The sequence below is a fragment of the Aspergillus brasiliensis genome (assembly GCF_001889945.1).
Source record: "Aspergillus brasiliensis CBS 101740 unplaced genomic scaffold ASPBRscaffold_2, whole genome shotgun sequence".
Classification (NCBI taxonomy): domain Eukaryota; kingdom Fungi; phylum Ascomycota; class Eurotiomycetes; order Eurotiales; family Aspergillaceae; genus Aspergillus; species Aspergillus brasiliensis.
In genome coordinates this window covers 2,418,673-2,437,749 of record NW_027137443.1, presented here as the reverse complement: position 1 = coordinate 2,437,749, position 19,077 = coordinate 2,418,673, and the positions used below count along the sequence as shown (strand labels likewise).

The 19,077-nt window shown below is 51.6% G+C and overlaps 8 protein-coding genes across 8 annotated transcripts; 3 read left to right on the top strand and 5 right to left on the bottom strand.

The window, feature by feature from the left end:
• Nucleotides 1-202: 202 nt before the first annotated feature.
• Nucleotides 203-1,517, bottom strand: ASPBRDRAFT_192412 (putative plasma membrane SNARE protein (Sec9); the record flags this gene model as incomplete). Its single annotated transcript, XM_067620479.1, has 2 exons — nt 203-262; nt 318-1,517. The coding sequence occupies 2 exons, from the start codon at nt 1,515-1,517 to the stop codon at nt 203-205; spliced, it is 1,260 nt and encodes a 419-aa protein (XP_067483502.1).
• Nucleotides 1,518-1,970: 453 nt separating this feature from the next.
• ASPBRDRAFT_170031 (Sec1 family protein) lies at nt 1,971-4,617 on the top strand. Its single transcript, XM_067619670.1, has 4 exons — nt 1,971-2,147; nt 2,231-2,426; nt 2,706-2,917; nt 2,976-4,617. The coding sequence occupies exons 1-4, from the start codon at nt 2,070-2,072 to the stop codon at nt 4,470-4,472; spliced, it is 1,983 nt and encodes a 660-aa protein (XP_067483501.1). The 5' UTR covers nt 1,971-2,069; the 3' UTR covers nt 4,473-4,617.
• A 320-nt stretch (nt 4,618-4,937) lies between these two features.
• ASPBRDRAFT_38670 (telomere length regulation TEL2 family protein) lies at nt 4,938-8,324 on the bottom strand. The gene is made up of 6 exons (XM_067623984.1): nt 7,420-8,324; nt 7,020-7,367; nt 6,881-6,967; nt 6,291-6,831; nt 5,526-6,242; nt 4,938-5,484 (listed from the first exon to the last, which is right to left on the bottom strand). The coding sequence occupies exons 1-6, from the start codon at nt 8,285-8,287 to the stop codon at nt 5,010-5,012; spliced, it is 3,036 nt and encodes a 1,011-aa protein (XP_067483500.1). The 5' UTR covers nt 8,288-8,324; the 3' UTR covers nt 4,938-5,009.
• Nucleotides 8,325-8,668: 344 nt separating this feature from the next.
• On the top strand, nt 8,669-10,207 carry ASPBRDRAFT_192409 (NEDD8-activating protein UBA3; the record flags this gene model as incomplete). The annotated part of the gene is made up of 6 exons (XM_067620478.1): nt 8,669-8,697; nt 8,747-8,848; nt 8,901-8,906; nt 8,970-9,049; nt 9,098-9,394; nt 9,456-10,207. 6 exons carry the CDS (start codon nt 8,669-8,671, stop codon nt 10,205-10,207), a joined length of 1,266 nt encoding a protein of 421 aa, XP_067483499.1.
• A 53-nt stretch (nt 10,208-10,260) lies between these two features.
• ASPBRDRAFT_38668 (DNA-directed RNA polymerase core subunit RPC40) lies at nt 10,261-11,894 on the bottom strand. The gene is made up of 3 exons (XM_067623983.1): nt 11,721-11,894; nt 11,541-11,645; nt 10,261-11,441 (listed from the first exon to the last, which is right to left on the bottom strand). Exons 1-3 carry the CDS (start codon nt 11,763-11,765, stop codon nt 10,470-10,472), a joined length of 1,122 nt encoding a protein of 373 aa, XP_067483498.1. The 5' UTR covers nt 11,766-11,894; the 3' UTR covers nt 10,261-10,469.
• Nucleotides 11,895-12,190: 296 nt separating this feature from the next.
• Nucleotides 12,191-13,751, top strand: ASPBRDRAFT_116210 (NADH-quinone oxidoreductase subunit D; the record flags this gene model as incomplete). The annotated part of the gene is made up of 3 exons (XM_067616963.1): nt 12,191-12,862; nt 12,930-13,650; nt 13,714-13,751. 3 exons carry the CDS (start codon nt 12,191-12,193, stop codon nt 13,749-13,751), a joined length of 1,431 nt encoding a protein of 476 aa, XP_067483497.1.
• A 448-nt stretch (nt 13,752-14,199) lies between these two features.
• ASPBRDRAFT_38666 (ubiquitin-conjugating enzyme E2) lies at nt 14,200-15,662 on the bottom strand. The gene is made up of 4 exons (XM_067623982.1): nt 15,338-15,662; nt 15,256-15,267; nt 14,989-15,139; nt 14,200-14,901 (listed from the first exon to the last, which is right to left on the bottom strand). The coding sequence occupies exons 1-4, from the start codon at nt 15,362-15,364 to the stop codon at nt 14,618-14,620; spliced, it is 474 nt and encodes a 157-aa protein (XP_067483496.1). The 5' UTR covers nt 15,365-15,662; the 3' UTR covers nt 14,200-14,617.
• A 491-nt stretch (nt 15,663-16,153) lies between these two features.
• On the bottom strand, nt 16,154-17,585 carry ASPBRDRAFT_117330 (serine/threonine-protein kinase; the record flags this gene model as incomplete). The annotated part of the gene is made up of 4 exons (XM_067617082.1): nt 16,154-16,956; nt 17,027-17,183; nt 17,238-17,445; nt 17,518-17,585. The coding sequence occupies 4 exons, from the start codon at nt 17,583-17,585 to the stop codon at nt 16,154-16,156; spliced, it is 1,236 nt and encodes a 411-aa protein (XP_067483495.1).
• Between the last annotated feature and the right edge of the window lie 1,492 nt (nt 17,586-19,077).

Sequence of the window (19,077 nt, the reverse complement as noted above, 5' to 3'; positions counted from 1 at the left end):
AAAATGTCTAATGAGCTAAGGAAAGTGACATCTCTATTCGCAACTATTACTTCCTCCGTATGTGAAAAGCAATGACCAAAAGGCCGATAGCAAGCATAATGTAGTATAATACCCAGAACGCCAAGGATATGGTAGCAGGTAGTGATATGCACAGTAGAAAATCGACGGCACCAGGCGGTCAGTGATGGTTCTAGGAGCAAGCCTAGCGGATTCTGTCCAGCTTGGCCCGATTCATGGCGATCTGGTCGTCGACAAAATCGCTCTACAGTGCAGTTAGTAAATATTCGAATCCGTAACAGGATCTCCAAAGGGCTTACCTTGGCCGTGATACGCTCCAAATGACGGTTCTGCTCGTCCAACTCGCGACCTGTCGCCTTGGCAAGTCCGTTCAGACGGCTCGCAGCTCCTCCAAGCAGGTCCAGATTCTGTTCAATCTCGTTCTCCATTGCCTCATCCTCACTGTCCGCCTCAAACTGGTATTTGGCACGTTCGGTGACGTTGGTCCGGCTGCGGGTGGTCTGCTTGGAAGCCTCCTTGTCAATTTCCCTAAATGTGCGCTCCATCCGCTGGTTGGTTTTGAAAGCCTCCTTCTCGGTACCCTCGCGAGTATCCCGCTCTGCTCGGTGCGTGTTCAAGATTCGCTCATCACGCTCTCGCCGACGCCGGGAACTGGTGAAAGGGTTGGACACGTGAACAGCGAACATGCTCTTGTTGAGTGTCTTCAACTCCTTTGCCTTCTCCTCCGCGATCCGTCCCTCGACTGTAGCAACATCCAAGCTCTTCTCGGCATCATGAATACGTTCGCCCTGAGCACCCAACCGAGCAAGTGTCTCGCGACCCGTCTCTTCGGCCTGGGCAGCCACACGGAGCGCATTGCGAGTTGAGGCGACATCACCCTGCTTGATGAATCGGATATCCTGCTTGATGGTCTGGATCTCTTCCTCTTCTTCCTCCTCAGCAGTAAGGTGACGCTCCTGGTATGTGGAAGTGTTGTACTCGTTGCTGCCTCCGCCGTAGGCAGCTTCGCCCTCGGTGTAAGGCGGGGGAGGGCCGCCCTGCTGTTGTTGCTGCTGTGCGCGATCCCGAGCCCCTCCAAAAAGCGCATCTCTGTTGCTGTCCGCCGCCGCGGGGTCATTGGGATCGGCGCTACCTAATCCTCCATAGCCGCCAGGGCCGTACCGAGAAGCGGCAGGGGCAGGACCCCCGCCACCAAAGCGGTCGGATCCATAGCCGCCTTGGTTTCCATATCGATTCGGCGCATACCCTTGATACTTGTTATCTCCGGGGATGTTATGGGCACTGGAAGGGCCAGCGGCGGGAGGTTGTTCCCCGGCTGGCAGAGGAGCAACTCCCGCCTGCATCTTGGCCTTGGTGTAAGGGTCGGTCGGGATAGGTTTAGCGTAGGGGTTGGCAGGTGGCGCTGGGCTCTTGCTCTTCGATCTCGAGCCGAAAAGTGCCAGACGGTTGCCGGAATCCTCATCATCGTCCCCGGACTTTTTGAAACCGAATCGGCCCATGGCGTGGAATGCGAATGAGATTAGTAGTCAAGTATGAGGGTGGGAGAAGCTCGAAGAGATACTAGTAGCGATTAAGCCGGCGAGCGAAAGGACAGAGACTGAAAAAAGGACAGATGGAGGTAGAAAAGGAGATCAGAGAGGGACCAGCGCGAAAGATGTGAAACCAACGATAATAATAACTCCAGTTGGTCAGGGGAGCAGCCGGTCAGGGAAACGCCTCCTTAGGCATTATTGGATGGAGGGTCGAGACCCAAGGCGGAGGGTAATTCTGATACACTATTTCTGGAGGATAAGCTGGCAATCTGGGATTTTAATACGGTATCGAAACTACAGACATGACAGGCAGTGCACGCACTAATCCCCAAACGGCTAGTGGGGTGGCTGGACCCTTTTCGCAGCCACGAACCAGTGGCTGCAAACGTGCAAACTTTCCCACTTCGAGTTGGTGGTTGCCTTCGTTCAGCTGCTCGCCTTTCCTCTTCCTCCTATTCTTTCTCGTCTTCCCTTCTTTCCTCCCCCAATTACATCGCCGGAGCATGCTTCACCGCAGCCATGGCGCCGTATCCAGGGTCTGATGCAGACTATTTTAGGGACAAGGCGCGTAGGGACTTGTTAACTCTCCTTGAAGGCGTGAGTAAGCCTCCAACAACGTGTCCCTCAAGGCAGCAGCAATCCTCCTCGCCTCCGTGCATGGGCTGAATCTAGTGGTGCAGGTACGTGGTAAGAAAAATCTTGTCGTCAGTCAGGATCTGGCTGGTCCAGTCGGACTGTTCGTCAAGTTCTCGCTGCTCCAGGAATACGGTGTAGATCGCGTGTTCCTGCTCGAGAATGGCAACGTGGACTCCTCTCAGCGCAATGTCGTCTTTCTAGTCCACGCGGAAAAGATACGCCAGGTGCGGGCCGTGGCAGGTATGTCCATTTCTTCCGGATCACCACCCCGTCGCCCTTGCACCATTGTAAATCCTCTCTCTCTATCTCTCTCTTCTGTGCCTCGTCATGCGATCTTTGGCGAAGCTATGCCTCTATATCTCTTTGGGACAAACAGTAGATTACGCAGATCGATTTTACACTCTACGTAGTCAGTCAAGAGATCCCAACATAGAGAGATTTGTATACAGCTCATTTCTAAGGCTTTCTTTCAAGTCACGTCCGATTGAATGCCATCAGTGTGAGCTAACATTCCTCTAGAACAGATTCAGCGCCTTCAGCGCAACGGCAATGTTGAACATGAGCTCTCCATATTCTGGGTTCCGAGGCGGACTCTTGTAAGCAATTCCATTCTTGAAGAAGCCGGCATCATAGGCGACGTGAACATTGCCGAATTCCCACTGTACTTTGCCCCTTTGGAGCAAGATGTGCTATCTCTGGAGCTTGAAGACTCCTTTGGTGATCTGTACCTGGTAAGGAAGAGCACGACTTCCTGTTCCAAACACCCTATTAACACCCGGTGGTATACAGCACAAGGATCCAGGATGTATTTTCCACTCCGCAAAAGCCCTCATGGACATCCAGCAGAGGCACGGCTATTTCCCTCGTATCATTGGCAAGGGTGATCATGCCCGACGCCTTGCAGACCTCCTACTGCGGATGAGAAAGGAGCTTGATGCTGAAGAGAGCTCGGGTCTGGCTGGAGTCTCTGCCCGAGGCCTTCTTCCTAGCGCAAGCACCGAAAGCCTTATCATCATCGATCGCGAAGTCGACTTTGGGACTGCACTTCTCACACAATTGACCTACGAAGGATTGATCGATGAGACGGTTGGCATCAAGAACAACCAAGCAGATGTGGACACTTCCATCGTGGGGCCAACAGCAGTGCCTCAGGCTCAGGAGTCTTCTAAAGCACCTCAGCAATCCTCAAAACAGGGACAAAAGCGGAAAATTCAACTGGACTCGTCTGATCAACTCTTCAGCCAGCTCCGTGACGCCAACTTCGCTATCGTAGGCGACATCCTGAACAAGGTCGCACGCCGTCTTGAAAGCGACTATGAAAGCCGACATGCCGCCAAAACCACCTCCGAGCTCCGCGAGTTCGTCAACAAACTTCCCACTTACCAACTGGAGCACCAAAGTCTCCGAGTCCATACCAACCTTGCCGAAGAAATCATGCGAACCACCCGCTCAGACATCTTCCGCAAGATCCTTGAAGTCCAGCAAAACAATGCCGCTGGCGCTGACGCCACATACCATCACGACGCCGTTGAGGAGCTCATCGCCCGCGACGTTCCTTTAAAGACCATCCTCCGCCTGCTCTGTCTTGAATCCTGCATGTCCGGTGGCCTCCGGCCCCGCGACCTCGAAAATTTCAAACGCCAAATCATCCAAGCTTACGGCCATCAACACCTACTCACTTTCTGGGCCCTCGAGAAGATGGAACTTCTTCAGCCTCGTTCTTCTGCCACCACCATGCTCCTCCCCACTGCTGGCGCCCAGACAGGCACCAAGACCAACTACGGCTACCTCCGCAAGAATCTCCGACTGGTCGTCGAAGAGGTCAGCGAAAAGGACCCAAATGACGTTGCGTACGTCTATAGTGGTTTCGCCCCCCTTAGCATCCGTCTCGTCCAATGTGTCTTGCAGAAACCGTACATCCTTTCTCTTGTCAGGGGCGGGCCTGTCACTGCTGCAACGCCGAGTCCCGCGAGCGCCTCGTCCCCGGGGTGGCTTGGCTTTGAGGATGTAGTGAAGAGTGCTCGCGGCGCGACATTTAGCATTGTACAGAAGGGTGATGATAAGGCTATCAGAGCGCGGCAGACAATCAGTGGGAACAATGCCATCAAGACCGTATATGTTTTCTTCTTGGGTGGAATTACATTTACAGAGATTGCGGCGTTGAGGTTTATTGCGGCGCAGGAAGCTCCTAGGCGGAAGATTGTGATTTGTACGACGGGCCTTATCAATGGTGATCGGATGATGGATGCGGCGATCGAGAAGGGGAGCTTTGCGAAGCTGGAGTGAAGGGCAGGTAAAGACATAATGTTAGCAATTGATGATATCAGCTCCACGCTGCATGACAATCCGGAATTTGTAGGTGATGCTTTAACGACGCCTGTAATTTGATGCACCGCTGCCCATCGCATGTTTCTGTGATTGAACAGGCTCAACAGTATCTGTCTGACACAGTGAGAACAGAAGGATACGAATATCACTAATAGCCTCTGTATTTAGTGCTGTAAAGGTGTGCCACAGCCTTTCGTTTACTCGAGAATGTGCTCATTGCAAGAATCTTCAGCCTTCTCAACCGGATCTTATCTAATCGGATAGTTAACATATCATCATGGTTCTCCTGGACCGGAAGGACACCACTCATAGTCAAAACCTCATCTTGTTGAGGAAGTGGCGGACGTTCATAATGTTATATGGATCTGAGGTGCCTACGCTGTATCTGGAGGATCATACTTTGCGGCTGGTGCATCCCAAGCCTCGTGAAATGTATGGGGAGAGCTTGATATTGTTTTGTGGTGTTGTGTTGCGTTGAGTTGAGTTTATTTACATCTAGTACCTGAACCCGGAATTCACACCCATCAGCCGGCCCTGGTATCTCTCTATCACCTCTCCCAACTTCACCATGACACCTGCAGCTAATGTCCGCACCTGTTCTCGCGGATCACTCGTGTCTTGTACAGGAGGCGTCCGATCAAATATCTCCCCCACCCAATCTCGCAGCTCCATAACCTGCGTGGCGAATTCAGTGACCAGACGCTCTTCCCCGGAGGTACCGGAGGCGATGTTTAAATCTACAGCCGCGAGGAAAAGGGATAGAAGTGAGGACAAGATGCCGGGATCGTCTGATATGGGGCGTGCGTGGAGCGAGAGCAGGAATGTCAACGTTTCGTGCGTAACGGCTGCGAGATGTGGCGTGTGGGGACCCATTGTTGAGAGAATGAGAGTGAGAGTTTGGATGAAGAGACTGAGGAGGTGAGGGGCATAGAAGGGGTTGTAGGAGGGGGCGGTGGAGCTGTTCATTAGTGATGATGGCCTGGCGATTTTGGGGGAGGACGAAGAACTTACGACGAGAATTGCATGATCATTAGTTCAAAACGACCTTTCAGAGGATAGAAGAATCCGTCTGCAAGGACCCTGTATAGATCTTTTGCGGTGGACTTCTGTCGTTGAGCCTCACGTTGCTGACGTTTCTTTTCGACTTCCATTCGTGAAGAAAATGTGCGGACCTTGAGCGCATTGGGTCCAGATAAGGAGTCTGAGGCTTCGGCAGCCAATGGTTCGAGTGAGGCGCGTGATAATTGCTTAGTTAGGCTTGCAATAGGCGATTCGGCTTCTGGCTGATACAAGGCTTCGAGGTTGCCAGGGAGCTTCTTGGATGGGAACGAAGCGTCGGATACGCGTGGGAGACCCAGTGCTTTAGCGTCTGCTTCGCCATTTCCGCCGAGTTCGCGAGCACTCAGGCCTAGGGCTGTGAGGATGGCGGAGCGCTGAGGTTGAGATAGGTCCCCATCGAAGAATATGGCCGAGAACCAGTGGCCCATCTTGAGGGGTTGAGATACGATCAGTGCGATCATACTTTGAAGCTGGATTTCATGGAATTTGGGAATCTTTCCATGCTCCTGCGAGCCCACGATGACAAGTGCCAACTCTTCTATGTTCTCAGCAAGCTCTGTTCCGAAGCCAGTCTTGCGTCGAATCAGAGAAGGGGCGGTGGTGAGAGCCAGTTCGTAGCGCTCTACGTTCTCAGTGTCGCGTAGGTAGGCTATAAGGTCGCGAATATACCTAATTCACGTTAGTGATCATATGTGTTGCGGTTCGTTTGTGACATACACTGGTGCGGTAGGTTTGTTGCGTTGGACCAAGGTTGGGTCGTCATCGGAATCTGAGGGATCTTCATCGGGCTTTTCATATGGAACAAGATCTTCGTCTTCTTCATCCTCATGATCCGATTCATTGATTTCTTCTATGGCAACGATCTTTGCTCTTCTGGTGTCCTGTTGCTTTGGCGTATTGATCCCAGAAATTTGACTTTTGGTACGCTTTTCGATTGGTTTCGTCGCAGGCTCTCTCAGTGATTCAATGGATTCAATAGGACCAACGGTATCGTTAAATTTAGCAAGGTCCAAATACCATTTTGCCTCATCACTTTCCATCTCCTCGAGATCGAACCTCATCCCTTTGCCTTGCTGCTCGATGAGCTGTGAGATTGTAGTTCCAATCAACATACCGAGGAAGCGAGCTCTGGGTGAAGAAGCTGCCAGGCGGTTCGAAACTGCGTTCAGAAAGACTCCGGTGCGTCCAATAAACATCATAGCTGCAGCATCAAGTCGCTGGAGGTATCCCGCAGCGAGAAGAACAACTTGGGCATTGGCTGAGAGATGTCAGTGCCTCTTAATATACGTGATGTAGGGATATAATACCTTCTTGACACCTAATGGGAGCATGCTGAATGTAGAACTTGTCGCCTGATTGATCGAGACTTTTACTGAGAAGAGTATTTATCGAGTCTGATGCGATTCATGTCAGTAGGAAGAATCTTGTCATGCAGATATAGCCCACCTTCTTGCTGCGCTAATATAGCTACTAGAGCACGACGCAATCCCAAAGAATGGATCGAGCCCCCTTGGCCTTTTGACAGCCATTCTATGATCTGACCTTGCAGATCTGACCGTTTTGATACTGCAATTGAGCAGAGAGCCGCCACACTACTGACCACTCGTTCCGAGGTGTTGCTGGCTCTGTCACCAGGTACTTCACCTGGAAATTGCCTCTTCTCGAGATCCCGAAAGACAGCCTCGAGCAATGCTAGCTGCTCCGTTGGCCGCAGACGGTCAAAAAGTGAGGTATATTGTTCGGAGTATGCTCGCTGAACAAGAAGCCCAGTGTAGATCTGTTTGACCACCTGATCTATGTAGATACTTAGCATTTGAAGCTCACGAGTAACGGCGCCTTCATATACCTGTATAGCCCAAGCTTAGCGACCTCCCGGTTAAAAGAGCCACAGCCTTCCAAGCCTCTTCATCACCGAGAGCAGTCTTCGAAGACATATAACAGATATTCGAACCTAGCCAGGTAGCGTATTTTGAACCTTCTCCAATCCACGCGATTGTGGAAATACCGTCAAGCCCAGTGATCAGAGTAAGAGCCTCTGCCGCCGTAGACAAAACTTTACTCGCAGCAAGTATGGAGAGCAATTCCCTCCAAGCCACTTGCTTCTGTGTCGCATTGCTGTACAAACTATCCATGTCAGCGTGTAAGCGAAACGCAAAGTCGCTCGGCTCCAGCAGGGCGGAAATAACCGCAAGTGTATCTCTAATCTGTATCTTATGACCGGATGATTTGGCATGCTCGGCCGATGAACGGGACGCAGCTATGAGAGAACGGAGCTGGGTCACCAAGCAACTGATTCCCGCAACGCTGCTGAGACATCTCAGAAGAGCGGATCGAAGCTTCTTATTGCCTAGCTTTGAACTTTGGGATTGTGTTCCAAAAGCCTCCCAATGATCCGGAATGGTAATGCTAACCAGTGCATTGAGAATTTGCGCTGTTACTGGGCGCGGGACCCGTATATCAAAGCCATCGGGAGTTGCCGTCTTATTCGAGGGATCTAGTATGGCTAAGACTTGAGCGAGTTCGTGCTCGTCGGGTTTTGCCTTCAAAACGGCCAGGATATGACCTGAGGATGTTGCGTCCCCGGGGAGATCGGCTTTGGACCGGTGCTCAGAGCCGTCAGATGTGGTGGCTGGATATAATCCCTCGGGAGCAGCCGACAAGATGGGCTGCTGGCCGTGTTTAACCGTCTTAACGGCCGTAAGTAGTCCATCCATTTTACAAATGTGACATTATCTTCGTAACGTTGCGAGGGAAACAGGACCAAGTTGTGGAAGTTGGAGGAGATTGTATGGAGCGGAGGGGTCACGTGGGGCGGTGCTGTATCGATCTAACGACCATTAGAGCCCAGCATCGTCACCTTCCCATCATCTCCTCCACGCTGTCTACCAACTGAAGATCCAGAATCTATAGCAACGTAGCTCTCGACTGTCGTGCTATTATTCTACTTATATTACGACACCAGGTTATTTGAACTGGCGTGGAAGCTCATAAACAGTACAACTTGGAGGCAAGAGAACACTTGCTTATGCAACAAGAGCTTAAGTAGAGGCAAATAGTGTTGGCTACTTGGCTAATCTAGACCACATTATCGAAAAATGGCAGCTACAAGTGCGCCTCAGCGATGGTGAGATAGATTCTTCACTCTATAGCCGCAGCTACTCATACCACTCCAGGAAGCATCTATACAACGTCCTGACTAAGTCTGGACCCTTCAGCGACGAAGATTGGGTCCCTGGACCCGAGACGATAAGTGCTTTAGAGTCATCGAAAATTTTGTGCGTATTCACCACTGTGATGATAAGATAGGACTCGCTAATAGTACTACAGGGTCATGTTAGTCAAGCCATTCTTACTCCCTTAGAAGTTCTGTGGATAATAACCAAGCACTGCTTACAGAGGAGCTGGAGGTCTAGGATGTGAGATTCTCAAGAACTTGGCTTTATCAGGTTTCAAAGATATTCACGTCATTGACATGGGTAGGTCCTTCCTAACTCGCAAATACAGCAAATGACTAATATGCGCAGATACGATCGATATCTCCAACCTGAACAGACAGTTTCTATTCCGCCAGTCAGACATAGGCAAGCCCAAAGCTGAGGTTGCTGCAGCCTTTGTAGAAAGACGAGTCAAAGGAGTTAAGATCACTCCGTATGTAGGGAAAATCCAGGACAAAGACGAAGATTACTACATGCAGTTCAAGATCATCGTCTGTGGTCTTGATAGTATCGAAGCCAGACGATGGATTAACTCAACCCTGGTCGGAATGGTTGATTTCGAGGATCCAGAAAGTCTGAAGCCACTCATCGATGGTGGAACAGAAGGTATGTTTACTCATCTATGCTGGACCCAAAATACAGCACAGCACAGCTAACCAATGAACAGGATTCAAGGGACAGGCGCGTGTGATTTTACCCACGCTTTCCTCCTGTATCGAGTGTCAGCTTGACATGCACGCGCCGCGACCAGCCGTGCCTCTTTGTACCATCGCCACCATCCCGCGGCAGCCTCAACACTGCATCGAATGGGCTCATCAGATCGCCTGGCAGGAACAGCGTAAAGATGACGCATTTGATAGTGATGATATGGAGCACATTGGTTGGGTTTACAATGCCGCTCTGGAGCGGGCGAAGCAGTTCAATATCCCCGGCGTCACTTTCCAAATGACTCAGGGAGTAGTCAAGAACATTATCCCGGCCATTGCTTCAACTAACGCCGTGATCGCAGCCGCGACTACTTCTGAGGCATTGAAGATTGCCACCTCGTGCAACCCTTACCTTGAGAACTATATGATGTATGCGGGCGAAGAAGGCGTGTATACGTATACCTTTGAGGCGGAGAAAAAGCCAGACTGCCCGGTGTGCGGAAATCTGGCACGCAAGTTGACCGTGAACCCAAACATGACGCTTGAAGAATTTATCGAGACGCTTGGAGAACGGCCCGAGGCTCAGCTGAAGAAGCCTAGTATGAGAACGGAGGAGAAGACACTCTACCAGCGGTTCCCGCCGCAGTTGGAGGAACAGACTCGCGCTAATCTGAAGCTCAAGCTGAAGGATTTGATTCAGGACGGCCAGGAAATCGCAGTCAGTGACCCTGCGTATATCATCGATTTCCGTTTCCGACTGGCGTTCCAATAGACAGGAGGTCATTGAGATGGACCTGCGACTACACATTACGAAGAATCACTGATGCTCTGATGATCATGTTCAAGACCTAGGAAGTCAAATCTGCTTTTTCTATCACAAAAAGATCCCAGTCCAGACTCCCAACAAGTGTAAAGAAGGTTGTCACCAACTTTTTCGTAAATGTACAAAATCAACAAGACAATCCAACGCCAGGCCAATGCATTATATAGCTTTGAATCATTTTTCACGGAGGGCTGAGTCGAAAAGCTTCGACTTAGCGCATAAGGTCCGTCAAGCCCCGCTTCCATCTTGCGCATTTCAGCTTCAAGACCTTGACACTCTCCAGGAAGAGGGTGTCGCTTTCAAATTGGCCAACACTCTCGATGTTGAAGATGAAGTGGTCACGGACGCGACCGAGCTTGACCTTGCCCTGGAACTCCTCGTGTCTCAGACATTCTCTGCTGACGGTATCATTGAACGGATCCACGACTACTGCCTTCAATTCGCCCTCGTGACCCTCGTATCCGCTGTCCTTCTGCTTGGCCTCCTCACGAGTGACCTTCTCGAGGCCAATGACACCGCTGGGGAAGCACTTGGCGAACTTCTTAGCATCGTCTCCGATGATGGGGCGGAGGATCTTGATGTCGGGGAGTAGACGGTAGGTGGCCGTGGCGACGGGGGAGAACTTGGCATGGTCGGCACCGATACCCTTGATACAGTGAAGTTCCATTTCGATCGACTGACCGGGGCGAAGCTTGGCGACCAGGATGTCCGGGTTGACGGGCTGGATTGCGTCATCGCCAGCAAAGAACTGTTCCTGGCGACCAACGGGGTGGAATGTGATATCTTTGGCGTAGACGTGCGCGTTCTTGTAGAGCTTGCGGGGATCAGTTTCCTCCGGATCCGCGTTGGGGTTCTTGGTACATTCGACGTCCAAGCGCAAGACGATGGTGTTGTAGTCGGCGGGACTGCTTCCATTGGGATCATCGTCGGTTGGTTTCTTGAACCAGCGCATCCAGTTGATGCCCTCCACAGAGCCCTTGAGAGGAATCAGACCCAGACGTTGTGCGAGAACCTCATCTTGGATGACAGAGGTGTTGTTGTGGACGAAGACATATTCGATAGCGATGCTGGGCACCTCGGCCATGAGAATACGACGGAAGGCATTGGCGATGGAGGCATCGACTCCGATGAGAGAGAAGGAGGATTCAAACCGCTCGTTGCGGTGGAAGTCGATCTTGAGATCCTGTTCGCGAAAAAAAAGAAGACGTGTGAGCGCAAAGCTGATGGGACTCGAGTGGAGGAGGGCAATGTGAGCGCGGACACTTGAGTACTACCAACGTACATTCTTGAACTTTTCGAGGGACCATTCGTGCGACTCGCCGGGCCAATGACCAGGAAAATCTGTGGAGGGGATATTGGAGACGGTCTCTGGGTTGATGTCGACGAGCTGGAAAGTCAATGCAGTCAGCATGATGGAAGGAAGAGAGGAACAAGAGGGTCACGGTCGGAGGGCAGAACATACCCTTCTGCGATCAAGCTCCTCCTGCGAGGGAACGAGAGGCGCCATGATGGGCGATGGACTTAGGAGCGGCGGGGAGAATTGGAGGAGGAAGAGGGACGAAGTGGAGGAGCAACTGCGAAAAGTTCTTTGGCGGAAGCGGCAGTATTTTCTTGAAATTCTGCAGGCCGCAAAGGCGGAGAGGCGGGTGATTATAATACACCCAGCACTGTAGGGGGAATCGGCACTAGTGGCCGGAGCTATAAAGGGCCAGCGGCAGACCAACCAGAGACGGGCTGATGACCATAAGCTCCTCTCACGTGACTGCCCAAATTGTATCTCGCCTGGAAAGCGCAACCTCATCCAACGAGGAGCAAGCGTCAGTCCGCATCGCTTCCAATCCCCGCCAATTTCCCCTCCTTCCAACCCAATTGCGTCTGGATTGAGGGCTCTCCGCCTCGATTTACCCTCATCCTCACTCCCCGCTCTCCCGAATGGCTGCTTCCTTCACTCGCCTGGCGGGCAGCGCGCCCAAAAGGCTCTGCCTCCGCCCCTCGAGCTTCTCCAGAAACACTGCTATCCCCAGACCCCGGACGATTGCGACGTCGCTGCCTCGCCGGTACGCAGAACCCACCAGCTACCAGGCCACCCGCCTCATCCCGGCCGACCCGACCTTCACATCTCTGGCCAACAAGGAGGGCCCTTCGGAGGCTGATGTGGGCGCCGCCCTCGAGTCCGAGGACTCTGGAGCCGGCCGCAAGATCCGCCATTACACTGTCAACTTTGGTCCTCAGCATCCGGCCGCTCACGGTGTGTTGCGTTTGATTCTGGAGCTCAATGGTGAAGAGATCGTTCGCGCCGACCCCCACGTCGGTCTGCTTCACCGTGGTACCGAGAAGTTGATTGAATACAAGTCCTACATGCAAGCCCTGCCATACTTCGACCGATTGGATTACGTCTCCATGATGACCAACGAGCAGTGCTTCTCCCTGGCTGTTGAGAAGCTGCTGAACATTGAGATCCCTGAGAGAGCCAAGTACATCCGGACACTGTTCGGTGAAATGACACGCATTCTGAACCACCTCATGTCCGTCCTTTCCCACGCGATGGATGTTGGTGCTCTGACACCTTTCCTGTGGGGTTTCGAGGAACGTGAGAAGCTTATGGTAGGTGTTTCCTGGCATGTCGGGCTGTATGTTAGCCGCAATGACTGACATGGGTTCTTGAAATTAGGAATTCTACGAGCGTGTCTCCGGTGCCCGTCTTCACGCTGCCTACGTCCGCCCTGGTGGTGTGTCCCAAGATATTCCCCTTGGTCTCCTCGACGATATCTACCAGTGGGCTACTCAGTTCGGTGACCGCATTGACGAGACCGAGGAACTGCTCACGGATAACCGTATCTGGAAGGCCAGAACCCAGGGTGTTGGTGTCGTCAAGGCTGCTGATGCTCTCAACATGAGTTTCACTGGTGTCATGCTGCGTGGCTCCGGTGTCCCATGGGATATCCGTAAGTCCCAGCCTTACGATGCCTATGACCAGGTGGAGTTCGACGTGCCCGTCGGTGTCAACGGTGACTGCTACGACCGTTACCTCTGCCGTATGGAGGAATTCCGTCAGTCCCTCCGCATCATCCACCAGTGCCTGAACCAGATGCCCGCTGGTCCTGTCCGCGTTGAGGACTACAAGATCTCCCCTCCTCCCCGTGCGGCCATGAAGGAGAACATGGAGGCCCTGATCCACCACTTCCTTCTGTTCACCAAGGGTTACGCCGTTCCTCCGGGTGAGACCTACTCCGCCATTGAGGCTCCTAAGGGTGAGATGGGTGTGTTCCTGGTCAGTGACGGTAGCGAGAGACCCTACCGCTGCAAGATCCGTGCTCCTGGATTTGCTCACTTGGGTGGTTTCGACCAAGTGTCTCGCGGCCATCTTCTGGCCGATGCTGTCGCTATTATTGGTAAGCCATAAACCACACTGCCGTTAGCGTATCAACAAACCAACTAACATATCTATCTTTTAGGAACGATGGATCTTGTGTTCGGTGAGGTTGACCGGTAGAAAAGGATGGGACCGTCTGATCTCCAACAAGACCTGTATAACAGCTCAAGACGCATGACCCTGATTTATTGGTGCCAAAATCTCGATTAGAAGTTGCAGATATACCAAGAGAAAGATTAATTGTCTCTACTATTAACAACATCATCATCTTTCAGCTTGTGTGCGAGTTGTGTGTAACAGGTCCCTCTGGTTATGGCGATCTCCAACCCGAATCCAACCTGCTGTACCAATGTCCTTTGCGAGTTATTTTTCTTATGGCGTTGAACCTTTTCCTTTGTCTACTCCTGTCTCGCTGATGCTACTTCCGTCGACTGTGTCTGTCCCCCTTTTTTTTCCTCTTTGTTCTCTTCCATAAACTCTGTGTATAGTGACTCAAAACATCGACTACGATTTGGATTAGATTGGATTGGTATAGTAGTACTTCATACTAGGGACTGAGTAGGCGTGTGAATGTATTCAATATGTGCCCGTATTTTTGTTTACTTGTTTTTCTTGAAAAATACGTGTATCAGCGTGACTAACGTATGTATGTGTGTATATATGCGTTGAATATGTATGTGAAACAGGAGATGTAGTAGTAACTGTATGCAAAGAGAGAAAGATGAGAGAAGAGATAAACAGAAAAGGAAAAAAAAAATTTCATGCGTAAATGCATGCAATGCAATGCATACCAACGCTCCATCCAGATTCCAGTGAACTCCGTAGTCTTGATAAGAATCACCAAGCAAGCAAGTAGGCAAGTAAGCAGATAGTGAATCAAAAGAGAAATTTGGATATGATGTGAAATGGACTGGAATGAAGATGAGGATCACGCGCCAATGTCAATGCAACCACCACCACCACCACTTTCACCCATCCCGAGCATACTATACATTATCATCATCATAATGGAAATTGATATCCCTCGGTCTCCTCCGATTATACGACACAAAGTCACTATCACCGGGGGGCCGTTCATTGCGTGAATTGGCAGTCAACATGCTCTGAATACTCATGCAGACACTTTCCACCGTCTGCACGGGCGACCAGCCGGCCGAGCTGAGCAGATCGAGACATATTATGCCGTTGCTGTAGATGTGCGGGTGAATGGGGATCGGACGGGGGTGGTCGGAGGTGCGTGGACATTCGATGAATTGGACTTCGGGGGGTTCTGTAAGGATTAGAATTGGATTGTGTTAGTTTGCTGATGTTTTATTGTTCAATGAGAAGAAGGTAAGAGGTTGTAGGGCTTAATTACCGATTGGGTATTTGTTGCTAAAGGTGAATTTGAGCCGGTAGGTCTCGTTCTGGTAGAGTGGGTTGGAGTCGAGGACTTTGATGTCCATTTGCCATTCCTCGAGATTTTCGGACTTGACGATGGTGATCCCCGGGGGGAGGTGGTCTTTCATCTGCGAAGTGACTGTGTTAGTTATATTCGTGTGGGAGTGGCGCATTGGAGTGTAGGTCGTGGTAGTGATCAGCCCGGTAGGGTGACTGTTGCAGGTTATCGGGGAGTAATCGGTACCTTTAAGAGCTCCTGTATGTGAATTTGTGTTAGCTGCAATGGTCGTGATGATAGCTGAGTGGTAGATGGCATTATAGCTGACCTTGCTCAGGCGCTTGCCGGCGAACATGATGGGCAGAGCGCCTCTTTGAGGCAGAAGTGAGGACCAGTCGATTGAAGGTTGTCCAGGGAAGATCTGGCGGGAGATAGTCGGCCAGCCTTGTCGGGAGAAATTGTCAGATCGTGGAGAGCGCACAGATGTATGACGTCTACAACTGAGCGGGGCGATCCACAGGACACAGATGAGTTCTTGAGCGGAGCAGTCTCAGTGAAAGACAGAAAGTGACAGTATGATGGGCCCTAGTAACAGTGAATGTCCGAGAAAGACCTGAGCTAAGAGAGACCGAAGAGGGGGACGTGAAGAAGAGGGGATAGAAGTTAGTTAAAGAGGGCCGCGAGGGTATCTCCGGGCGATCATCTGCTGGCGGTGGCTGACGGGGCCGCACTCCATCACCTGATTGGTTCGGGCCGATCACGCTGGGGGATGCCCCCACGTGATATTTCAGCATCTGATTTGGTCATAATCAGACGTTTCTACGTACAGTGTTGATCACTGCTTATAAGGCAATTACATGGATGCAAGTCTACATGCGGAGCGTGATTGAAAGATCATGCCAAAACCGGATATAAATTCAGATCACAGAAAGGGATATTATCACCGTAACCGAAGCCTCCATTAAAGACCCATCTCGTTCAGCAAACCAAGAAACAGACAAAAAGAATACGCCACATCAGTATATGGACGGGGAATCATCGAAAGTTATTCACAGAAAACAGTTCAGTGATGGTCCGTGACCCAACAAGAATGGAACCGGTGCAGCAGCAGAAAGTAAGTCTATCAACGCCATCCGATTAAGCCTCATGCATGGGCGGTCCGCTCACGAGCTTCACGCTCAACCTTCTCGCGCTCCTCGTTCTCCTTCGCCTCACGGACCTTGGCAAGCACAACTTCACGGAAGATGGCGCCGCGGGCAACCTTGCTCAGACTGCGCTTCTTCGTGCCAGTAGCCTCGCCCTCAGCGGGTGCGGAATTTGATTTGCCATTGGGCGAGAGTTGAGGGAAGGGCGTCGAGCCAGAAGCCTTCTCTGCCATTTCCACCGGGCTAGGGATGTCCTCGTCATCCTCCTGCATCTTGAGGGCCTCAATGCGGTTCGCCAGTTTGATGATTTCGATGCCTCTGCGGAGACGAGAGCGGGCAATGTAAGCGCGGATCTCGGGCAGCAAGTCGCGGTCGCTGGCCGATTCACCGGTCAACCAGGTGTGCTTCAAGGCCTCATCGGAAGTGACACGCTTGGAGGGGTCGGGCTGCAACAGTGTGAGGATGAAGTCCTTGGCGTCCTGGGACACATCGCGCCAATAGCGCTCGTGGAAGATGATCTTTCCGCTTCGGCACTCTTCAATCAGGTCGGACAGGTTCTCGGAGCGGAAGGGAGAGTAGCCGCAAAGCAGGGTATAGGTGATAACACCGAGGGACCACATGTCGACGGCCTTGCCATGACCCTGCTTAAGCATGACCTCTGGGGCGGCGTAGCCGAAGGAGCCCGCCATGCTGGTCAGAACCTCGCTTGGGCTATCCAGCATCTTGGCAATACCGAAATCTGCGAGGACCAGGGGTGAATGGGGGTCGGGGTTAAGATAGAGAAGGTTTTCGGGTTTCAGGTCTAGTCAGAGGGGATCCCAATGTTAGTTCAGCTCCTGGCAAATGAACAACTGATGATAAGTTGGACATACCTCGATGAACAATATTACGTTCGTGCAGATAGTGCACGGCGCCCAGCACCTGGCGAATGGTCTGCGAGGCATCCTTTTCGGTGAACTTGCCGTACTCGCAGATCCGGTCAAACAGCTCACCACCAGTGGCCAGCTGTGTGACAATGTAGAATTTATCCTGCCACAGCGTTAGACAGGGAAGCGTCCAGAGGCGTAGCCTTCATGCACCGACCTTTGATTCGAACCAATCGACGAAATGGACAATGTTGGGGTGGTCGAGAGCCTGAAGCATCTCTAGTTCATCGTAGACCATGCGTTCATTGCCCCGGACATTCTTCTTGAGGATGATCTTGATAGCGACCTTTCCCTTGCTGCTGTCGGCTTCACGAACGATACCGTACGTACCAGCGCCGAGTGTGCGTCCGAACTTGTAGTGGGACCTATTGATAGGATTGCACAACGGTTATTATATGCCTGCAGATGTAAGGGGAAGCGAGAGGGGCCTATCGTACTTTTTCTCGTAGCTTTCGGGCTGTCCCGACAGCTTGTTGAGCATATTATGGACTGTGAAATCATTCATTGGTCAGCGCTTGGACGTCGCAGAAATGAAGGTAACTAGCATAATAGTCGCTCAAGAAATCACGAGAGAGGTGGACGAGAGAAAGCAGGGCAACTAGTGATGGGACGATCGAACCGAAGAGCCAGAACAGGATGAGAATGCCACCTGCATGGACGCAATGGCCCCAGGATAGGGTGGAAATAAGAGACAAAGACATGGCTCATGAAAGGCATGAGGCTGCCGCCCGGGCGCAATCGCACAGAGACCAATCAATGGCTGTCAATGGCAAGCTAGACTAACGAGAGTATATGCCATCGTGGGAACGAACGAATGGCTGATCGGCGGCGGAAAGAAAGAAGAAAAGATAAGCGAAAGAAAGCAAAAGACCTACAACTCATGGTGACTGGAGTAGAAGGGCCTTAGTGAAGGCCCTAGGGTAGTAGGGGGGGTTTATCCGGGTGTAGTGTGCGGTGGGCTCGAGGCCAGCGAGCGCGAAGCTGAATGGGAACCCCGCACGTGAGGGCGGTGGTAGCGGGGCGATTTGAGAGACAAGATCGCGAGAGTCGCGTTTCTGGAGGGATTAAGGATGAAGTTCGAAAACCGAAATCTGGGGGAGGAAGACGGAAGAAGTAAGTATTTGGTGGGATTAAGTTCCGTACACGAGCAGCGACGGCGTCCGTGTGGAGGGAGAGAGCTGATTGCTGGTGGATAAACCCATCCAGCGATAGGGGGTCACCAAAAAAGACTAACTGGGTAAACACACGGTACCTGATCGCTTTGCCGGTGGCTGCACGTGCAAGATACAGACAGACAAGGCAATGCAATGCAATGTCGTGTCGGTCGGAAAAGAAAAGGAAGGAGACTAACAGTTGATAGACAGCTGAAACTGACCAGAAGAGAAGAAGGGGAATAACTAGTAGCGAACCGAGTGATTAAATTATCTGGAAAAGGAGGGGGAGAGCAGGCGAGAAAAAAGGTCCAGTTCTGGCCCGGCGATAGAGTTTAACCCATGGCTGCCCAGCACAGCCACGGGGGGGGGCATCCTATCTATAGTGGATGTGGATGCACTGGATGGGGAGACTGCAGAGCAGATGGAGCGGCCACGCAAGGCTGATGCTCCAGGCAGCGCATTTTAGTAGGGTGATCCATGGATGCAGTAGTCAATAACAAAACTGGTCTGGTGTTCACATTACTACATAAGAAATGCAGTGTGATTCGGGTCTGATATCTGTCTGGTATTGACAGATTGTTCACTTGACAACCTTCCTGTATATTTCTCTACACAGTACGGAGTAGTATCCCTTCCATGCAAATGATGGGTGATTCCGCCCTGAAAATTGAGGGAAATCTAAAAGAAAAAGCGGCTTAGTGTGAAACGGGCCCCCAAATCTGAAATCGACCAGCGGGCCAATGCTGACGCCTGGCCCATCAGGCACTTCCCCGTTTCTCCTCCAGGCTGAAACATTGCCGACAGAAAACAGTCCCTGGAGCTAATTAATTCTAGCCTTTGGGT